Source organism: Lampetra planeri, chromosome 15, assembly GCF_965212315.1.
Source record: "Lampetra planeri chromosome 15, kcLamPlan1.2.h2, whole genome shotgun sequence".
Classification (NCBI taxonomy): Eukaryota; Metazoa; Chordata; class Hyperoartia; order Petromyzontiformes; family Petromyzontidae; genus Lampetra; species Lampetra planeri.
Window position 1 is genome coordinate 9,562,194 of NC_136121.1, and position 9,721 is coordinate 9,571,914.

The following is a 9,721-nucleotide window of genomic DNA, read 5'->3' on the forward strand; positions in this document are numbered from 1 at the left end:
GACCAACCAATGTGTTTATATTCTGAGAGCTGGACTGTATGTTTTTTAGCAAAGTTAAGAATCAAATTCATCACGATGATTTGTTCTTGCGCAGCAACGACTGACTGAGACAACCAACTCGTTTCACCGGAGAACCCGATTTCATCAAAAAGGGATTGATCACTTCGAGTGATAACGAACCATGCAATATGCGTGGCTCAATTAACTTCATGCCAAGCTGCATAGGGGGGGGGGGGGGTGGCACACTTATGGGCAAATCACCATACGACTTCACACAAGTTAAGGTCCCACAATTTACTTCTCACGCCCCTGTCGATGAAGGGCCATCCGCTAGAGCAGCGGTTTGGAAAGCCCTTTTAGACTCTTTCGAGAGCATTTGGCCTAATCCTCCACGCATGGTGGGCAGACGTCTTGGAAGAGGTAAGAGTACCCAGACTTTTTCAAATCACAAGCGACCTACCCATCGAACAACTGTGTTGTCCCTACTCATGCTGCTTGGTGGACAGAGATGTGTGTGTGTGTGGGGCGGGTGTGTGTGTATGGGGGTGTGTGTGTGTGTGTGTGAGGGGAGTGTGGGGGGCGCTAAGGTGGGTGGGGGGGAAGAGCGGGGTGCAGAATTAAGAAAATTGCCCATATATTCAACTGCCGCGCCTGGAGATCAAACCGACGACCCCAGTGTGTGAGCGTGCGTTAACCATTACACCAGGGGAAGCACCCCCCTCCCCCGCAGGTATAATCTACACCCCTTGCTAGCGCTCATCCAGCAGCAGGGTCCCGAGCCAGTTGACGAAACGCACACCAGTGGTCGCGGAGTTCGCCAAAAAATGAATGTAATCCCGATGGAAAGGGGACATTGGCCAACGACACTTGAATCGGACCCCGATGTCTTTACTTTCTCGAGGTGGAACCCAATTACGGGAATATTTAATCTCCATCTGTCAAGGTCGACGGCTGTTTCAAGGTAACGGCTTTGATCGGCCTTCATCCCACAGTGGCTGACGACGACGATGATGATGATGTTGTTTATGATGATTTGTCAAGGTCGGCTCGGGTAACTGTATTTCAAAACATTGTCCCCGTTATTTATTTTTTTTACCCAGGAAGAGACTCCCCCACTTTTCAAGAGTGGCCTCCGTCGCACTTGGGGTATTTGGGCAATGTCCTTACAATGCGTTGCATTCAAAAGTTGGTTCGCAACGGCCCTTTCTTGTTGTTGAAATAGTGCCTCGCCACTTTGCCGCAAACAATGCACCTCTTTAATTTGCGATCCACTGCAATCAGTTTACATCAACGCCCATCGACTGCAACTCGAAATCTCACCGTCGACTCGGTACTCACTGGTCGGAGGTGGTGGAACATCCATTTGTAGTTAAGGGGTGTAAATTACTCATCGGTTAAATGCGATTAACACCCACACTTAAGGCTCACGATACACACACACACACACGTTTGATGTTTGAAAATAGTATGCAAATGCGTGATGATGTTTGCATTTGGGCAACGCCGTTGTAGAAACGAGATGGAATGCACGTGATGCGTTTCACGCGCCTGATGATTGCTCTACGCGTCGCATGGGAGACGCGACTCCAGCTGTCAGTCTGCATTCAAATCTGTGCCACGTGCGTCACGCGGTCCGCACGCGCAGACACACAAGACAAAGATCTTCCGTGTAGCCTCCGACAGACTGTTGGGGCAAGTGCCATTGGCGAGCACCTGTGAAGGCCGGCACAGCAGACGCAGCGGGCGTGTGGCCAACACCACGCCCGAGCGCTTTTGTCTCCCCAGTGCTGATCTTTTACGCATCGCACCAGGGTCAGAATCAGAGTAATTATTGAGGCTGGAGGAATCCGAGGAGCTGTAAAGCTCTTTTCCCCCCACAGATGTCCGGTAGCTTGGCAGATAATTGTCGATAATCATGTTCACACGACGTCGCGCCTCGAACCGGCGCTCAGTCGCACGTGGGACGCGTTTAGCAATCATCAGGCGGGTGCAACACAGGCGTGGGTTTTACCTACGTGACTTTACCGAAAAAACCTAAGAATATGATTCCTTGCAGTCACGAAAGCTTCAAATCTAGAATTAAACAAGAACCCGCTCGAGACGAATCGCGTTGGCCGTGTCGCGAGTACTGACGAAACCCGTTTAGGGCTCACGAACCAACGAAATCAAACGCGCTATTAGCCCGACTCAAGCCTGTGTCTACACACACACACTTGTTCGAGCCGTAACACCTGCCTCTAAGTGGCTGACGAGTTTGTGAATGATTTTCAAGTGCGCTCTCGCACCTTGACGCGCAGCTCACACGCACACAGCAAGACAAAGATCCCCCGCGTAGCCTTAACAGACTTTTGGGGCAAGTGCTGTGAGCGAGTAGCACATATGAAGGCCGGCACGGCACACGACGAGGGTAGGGGGAGGGTGAGGGGGGGGGGTTGCCATCACAACGCCCGGCCGCCTTCGTCTTCTCGGTGCTGATTGAAGAAGCGGTAGTGTAGCGATTCGTTGCTTGCGCCACGAACCCGAGTTCGATTCCGGCTCACGGCCACCGACGCCAGTGACGACTCGTCTCAAACCGGTGCTGGGCCTCCCCTAGGTCGCCTCAGCCTCAAACTGAACACCTCGTGCGACGCGTATACACGCCCACATACGGCTCACGAACACACACGCGCACGCGCGCACACACACACACGCGCACGCGCGCACGTGCGCACGCAACAATGGGATCCCGGTGAAGGCTCACCTGCAGGCAGTCGGGCAGGTGCAGCTCGGCATCTTCCTCGGCAGCCTCCACAGCTCTCCTCTCTCCAGATGCAGCCGCCGCCGCCGCCGCAGCCGCCGCAGCGAACGCTTGCCGCCCCCTCCTGAAACAATGCACGGCGGCGATGAGCAAGTGGTGGAGCACCAGCACCATGGCTCTCCGTCCCCGTGGCCACCCCCCACGCGCTTCGTGCGCGCACGACGCCGCTCGCCAAACGGCGGGGTCTGCGCGTCTCGTGCGCAGACTGCCCCTGGCTTGCTACGTACGGATGGGGAGGGTGGTGGTGGTGGTGGGGGTTGGTGTGGTGTGGTGTGCTATCCACCGCCACCACCACCGCCTCTTCCTCCTGCCCCTATTTTTCTATTCCTGCTGACACCCCCCCCAAACCCACCACCACCGCTGCCTTCAGTGAACGTCTCTACGGTACCCCCTTACCAACCCCCTCACCCCCGGTCCTCATCCCTCGAGGACACCCGCTAGCCCCTCGCTGTGCGCAGTGGCTAAGAGCGGAAGGCGCTCGCTGAGCTACGCGGAGGTGGTTGGACAGCGGAGAGGAGACGCGGGAGGAGCAGCAGCAGCAGCGCGCATGGTTCGGTGTGAGCGAGGTCGAGTTTCATTTTCGCGTCTCGGTCCCGGTTAAATACGAAACGTGCTGACGTCACTGCTGGGCCGGGCGAGCCAGGGCGAGACTCGTCGTAAAACCACTCCTCCTCCTCTCACCCACCACCCCTCCTCCGCATGTCTCTCCACCTCTGCACCCTACCTCCTCACTCCACCTTCAATCCATCTCTCTACACCGCACTCCACTGCATCCATCAATACTCCCCTCTTCCTCGCTGCTCCTCCAAACCCCTCACTATCTCCTCACCACCTCCTACCCCCATCCCTTCACTCAATCTCTTACAACCCCACCCACCCCGCCGCTCCTCCACTCCATTCCATATCTTCCCCACCATCCATCCCTTCGCTCCGTCTCTCCCCTCTGAAGCGCTCAGCTCGCGGAGGGCGCGTGTACCGCGCGCTGACAGACCCACGGACACGCGCGCGCGCAACAGCTCACGCGCACGACGCGTGAGCCGCCAAGCAGCACGGAGGCGCACGGACACGCGAGCCTGCAGACGGACAGACGCGCTGACCGCACGCGCGAAAGACGAAGGTCCCCCGTGTGGCCTTAACAGACCGTCGGGGGCAAGTGCTGTTAGCGAGTAGCACCTACGAAGGCCGGAGCAGTACACGAGGGGGTGGGTGGGCAGCACCACGCCCGGCCGTCTTTGTCTCCCGAGTTGCGATGTTTGCACACAGCAACAGGTATTCATTTGAGGCTGAATAAACCTAGGGGAGGCCCAGGACCGGTTCAGATAATCGTCACTGGTGTCCAGTTCGGGTCGCCGGGTTCGTAGCGCAGCGCGCTAACCGTTGCACTCACACTCCCCACACGCACATACTCACAGACACACACACTCAGACACAGACACACTCTCAGACACACTCAGACACACACACTCTTACACACAGACACACACTCTCAGACACAGACACACACACACAGACACACACACAGACACACACTCTCACACACAGACACACACACACAGACACACACACGCACACAGACACACACACAGACACACACACACAGACACAGTCACACACAGACACACACACAGACACACACACACAGATACATTCATACACAGACACACACACAGACACACACTCGCACACGCATTCACACACAGATACACACACAGACACACACACACACTCGCACACGCATTCACACACACATTCACACACAGACACACACACAGACACATTCACACACAGACACACACACACAGACACACACGCACACAGACACACACACACAGATACACACACACACTGACACACAGACACACACAGACAGACACACAGACACACACACAGACACACACTCGCACACGCATTCACACACGCATTCACACACGGACAGGCGCGCCAATGCAAAGCCGCCTCTCGTGATTCACCCAGAAGTTTCCACGGAGGAGGGAGTGGTGAATGAGTGGATGCAGGTGAATGAGTGGATGCAGCTGAACGGGATGTATTCGTTAGGAAATCTTAATCGCTGTAATAATTATTTTAAAATTATTAAATCAATAATGATCATCTCCATAAATAACATCATATTACAAAATAAACTATCATTGATATCATAATCAATACATTAATGACTAATAATCATTCAATGGATCAAAAAACCAACAGCATCAACAATCTATGGGATATTTTTGGTAAAACAAATCAAAGCATTAACAAATCAATAAATAATTTTCATCATCAAATGAATCAATCAGCCATTATTACCATCATCATCATCCAATGGGGAAAAAAATCTACGACATTCCATTGACATTCTCATACATTAAATAAATAATTCTACGACTATCACAATTTATTAACAGCATCATCATCAATCCAATCAGCAGCCTTTTGCACCACTACATGAATAACATAAATCACGAAGATCGATATATCGATAAGGATTAAATCAATAAAAAAATAATTATTTATCAACCGCAAGTCTCCGTGGACAACATCCAGAAACACGTGAGCACGCCCTATTATCTCCACATGCCTTTGCCTGCGTGTCTCGATTTGCTGATCCACGCGTGCGTGTTTGTGCCTGTGCGCGTTGTCGGCGTATGGTCATGAAATGACGATGCGTGTCGAGAAATCACAAACGAGAGGGAAGGCAGCGGCCATGCGGCCATCCGGCGCCAATAATTGCCAAAGCTCTGCGATCCTCTATATATTCAGGTGTTGTGTTGTCTGCCTATGGTTATGAATGGTGATGCGTGTCGAGTAATCACAGACAAGAGAGAAGCAGCAGCCATGAGGTTATCCCCCGCCAACAATTGCCCAAGCCCTGCAGTCCTCTCTATAGCGAGATGCTATCGGGCAATTAATGCGCGTTTTACAAGCGAAGGATAAACCTGCATGAACTGTAGAAAGCAACCACTAATTCTTGTAAAAACGAATGATTGCGCGCAGCGATCCAAACCCACGTGGTTCAAGTCGCATCAACACGTGGCAACCCACGCCTCGCTTCACGCCCACTGCCCCACCCACCACGCCGTGCCTGTCGCCTCGTCTTCCCTTGTTCCCCCAGAAATGACGCCCGGCCACTTTTGTCTTCCGGGTGCCGCTGTTTACCCAAATCGTTACCGGTTATTCAAAAACACAGGGGTGCCACGGTGGCGAGATGTTTACTACCTCGCTTGGTATCCAGGAGGTCGTGGGTTCGATCCCGACCCTGATGCCCGCTGTATATTTGGAGTTTGTGTGTCTCTCTCCCTGTGGTCGCGTGGATTTTTCTCCGGGTCCTCCAGATGTTTCCTCCACTTAAAAAAACGCGCGTTTAGAGCATTTAGCTCCTATGACATGTCCACGTGATAAACCACTTCGTTGAGCTATCATTTGTGGCCAGATTGATTCTGAAAAAGAGCTATACATCTCAGTGGGCCTTGTAAAATAAAAATATCTTTAGTTTCGTTTATTTATCGGCGTAAGGCACTACCACGAGAGTGCAATCTATGCCTGCCCATAATAATCGTTAATTATAGTGCTCAAGTTAAACATTGTGCATAGTGCCGGCGAGACAGAGACATGAAGACGTGTGTACAGTAATTGTATAGCATGTATGTACAATGCTGAAGGGCCATTGCCCGAAACGTTGTCACTCACGCACGTTCGCGTCTCACTGCGAGGTCTGCGGGGAACGCTTGGGGGGGTCACGTGGTGAGTATTTGTGTGTTCTTTTTATCATTCACGCGGCAGACTGCAAAAGGCTGAAGTGAAATTTCCTTAACAAAAAAAAAACACCCGCAGGTTCCTGCTGATTAAAATGTGGAAGTACACCAATTGACTTCTCATTTTTAAACATCGGGTATCATAAATTAGACACACAGACAAAGGTGCCCCCCTTCCCCATATAGCCTTAACAAGGCTGTTTGGGCAAGTGCTGATACACGAGGGGGTGTGGGTGGCCAGCACAATGCCCAGCCGCCTTTGTCTCCCGAGTGGCGATGTATACACACCGCACCAGGAACTCATTTGAGGCCGAGTCGGCGTAGGAGAGTCCCAGGTCCGGTTTCAGGTCATCGTCACTGGTGTTGGTAGCCGTGAGCGAGAATCGAACTCGGGTCGCCGGTTCCGTTAGCGCATCGCGTTAACCGCTGCACTACCACTCCCCACGTCGTAAGACGGGCACACGAAGACAGCATCTTGTTATTTTCCTGCTGTATTTTCAAATGTCCTTATAATCGTGCTCAATCGAAGAAACGTATTCACTCTTTATCCAGCGTCATGTCAAGTCACGTTCGTTGCTGGCTGTTTGGCCCCCTTGGATCTTTGCGGGACCTCTCTGCGAGAACAAAACGAAAGACAATGAATTCCTCCAGGTTCCTGGCGCTCACGACGACAAATTCAGTGACTGCCCCCCCCCCCCAAAACCCTCAAAGGGAGCCAGGGCCCTCTTGAAAATGTCAGCTTAAGACCGCCAAATCACTCCGCCGGCCAATTGCCCCGATGCAGGGATATTGCAACATTTCATCACGTGGAGGAAAACAAATCCATCTCCCGTCAGTCTCGGTACAACAATGGACGAAGGCCTGACTTGCATCGTGTCGGCAACGGCGGCGGCGAGTGGGGGGGGGTGTTTGACCATACTTCACCACGCTGGTCGGTGCGGTTCAGATCGCCACTCGCCACCGGTGTGTGCCGTGGGTCGGAGTCGAACGCAGGTCGTCGGGTTCACAGCGCAGTGCGCTAACCACTGCGTCACCGCTGCCCTAACGCTACCACGTGTGTGTGTGTGTATACAAAAAATGTTGCCACGTGCACGGTCCCCCCACTTCTTACAACCGCCACGAAGCTTCTCCTAATCTTCTTGTCGACAGGTGCTCACGTCCACTCACTCACAGCGCTGTCGTAGGGCAGCTGCAGGGAAGAGGCTTGCAGAGAGCAGGGGTGGGAGGGGCCGGGTATTTTAAATTCCGCCAGGCATGCCCCCCTCCCTCCCTCCAATTCCACAACCCAATACGTGTTGCACATTTGTATACACAGGGCTTACATTTCTCACCCACCCGAATGCTACTATAATGACAATAGAGCCTGCATGCGGTGTGTGGGGACTAGTGGCCACGGGAGGTAATGACAGGGAAGTCAGCCTTCAGTACGAGTGCACTAGTGGCCACGGGAGGTAATGACAGGGGAGTCAGCCTTCATTACGAGTGCACTAGTGGCCACGGGAGGTAATGGCAGCAGGGGTATCAGTTGTGAGTGCGAAGGGACTGGTGGCTACGTGGAATGTTCGAGAAGGGAGCGTGGTCAGGCGACGGAAGAGGACGGTGGAGTCTGCCGGTGGAGCGAGCGTCCAGAGTCAGTGAGAAAGATCTAGAAGGGGGGCGTGGCCTCGTGCTGGTATATAAGGGAGATGTGCGGGAGACTCGGGGCTGTTGCAGTGGGGGTCTCGGCCTGTTGTCAAGTGAACGTGTCTTCAATAAAGTGCCATCTCAAGAGAAGTGTGTCAAGTCGTCGTTACACTACAATAGGCTGGCTTGGAGTAGGAGATGTTAACTGACCTCGCGTGCTATGCAGGAGGTCCGTGGGTTCGATCTCCGATCCTGACACCTTTATATTTGGAGTTTGCATGTTCTCCCCGTCGTCGCGTGGATTTCTCTCCGGGTGCTCCGGCTTTCCCTCCACATTTAGAATCAACACGCGTTGAGATTATCTGGCTGCTGTAAAATTCCACGTGATAAGCCACTTCGTTGAGCTATATCTTGTGGCCAGGTCGCCTCTTAAACAGAGCTATGTAGCCCAGTGGGCCTTACTTGGTAAAATAAAAATTGCTTTAGTTTAGTTATATTGTCGGCGTAAGGCACTACCACGAGAGTGCAAGCTATGCCTGTCCATAATAATGCTTCATTATTGTGCTCTGTATTTTTATTGGTCTATAAACAAATTTATACTAAAAATTATGACGCCCAAATACGGAGAGGTGGATGTGGCGTGGAAAACGAATTCCCGGGACAGCGATCCAGAGTGTCCCGGCTGAAATGAAACATGATGCATCGTGATGGCGAGACAGAAACACGAGTAAAGTTGCAGAGCAATTTAAGGATGAGAGAAGAAGTGTGAATAGTAATGGTATAGCGTGTTTGTGCAATGCAGACGGGCCATTACCCAAAACGTCACGTATTATATGCTTTACTTAATTCCACCAATGTGTGATTAACGAACGTGTTGTATGTTGCCGTATCGTTAGAACAACCCAGAACGGGGATCACGCAATTCTCAGAGGTCAGCCCTCGATGAAGGAACTCATGCCAGGAAGGAGGCCGGGCAAGAGGCCAAGCGGCAGGTAAAGAAAGATGCGGTGTGACGGCTGGAGAGAAGAAAGGAAGGTGATAGGGGTGTCCAAAGAAATGGAGAGAATCACGTTCAATAGCACAGGGCGGAGGGAGTTTTCACCAATACTAATTACCTACCATTGGGAAGATTTAGATTGGCACGGTTGGCTACGTACGGTGCGAAAGAAGTCCAACATCCGTATATGCATACGAAAGAACGTGGTGCAAAGAATACTCGTTATTTTGACTGTTGAGAAAAAAAATGAAAGTTTTTGGGCAGGACGCGTCGCTAGAAGGGATGATGGTCGGTTGTGGACAATGATGATGGAGTGACAGTCAAGGGATGGAAACGCGCCGGAGGTCACACGCTCTCCGCGGAGATGGAGCGATTAAATCAGCCCAAGTGCAGCGGCTATGTGCTGATTATTACATCGCAGCAGGGTGAGCGATATCGACGACTCACGTAGGAGGCCTTCATCCAGCAGTGACTATTGAGTTTAAATTTTACAGGGTGGCTCATAAGTCAGGACACACGTGGTTATTATATTTTATTTGAAAGAAAGAAATC

At 52.1% G+C, this 9,721-nt stretch overlaps 1 protein-coding gene across 1 annotated transcript in view; it reads right to left on the reverse strand.

Annotated features, from left to right (window-relative positions):
• Positions 1 to 3,456, reverse strand: part of PDE2A (phosphodiesterase 2A) — a 199,608-nt gene extending 196,152 nt beyond the window's left edge. Inside the window, exon 1 of the mRNA XM_078601020.1 lies at positions 2,741 to 3,456. Within this exon, the coding sequence (XP_078457146.1) occupies positions 2,741 to 2,911 (171 nt within the window). The 5' untranslated portion in view covers positions 2,912 to 3,456. The remainder of the gene's footprint in view (positions 1 to 2,740) is intronic.
• Positions 3,457 to 9,721: the final 6,265 nt, after the last annotated feature.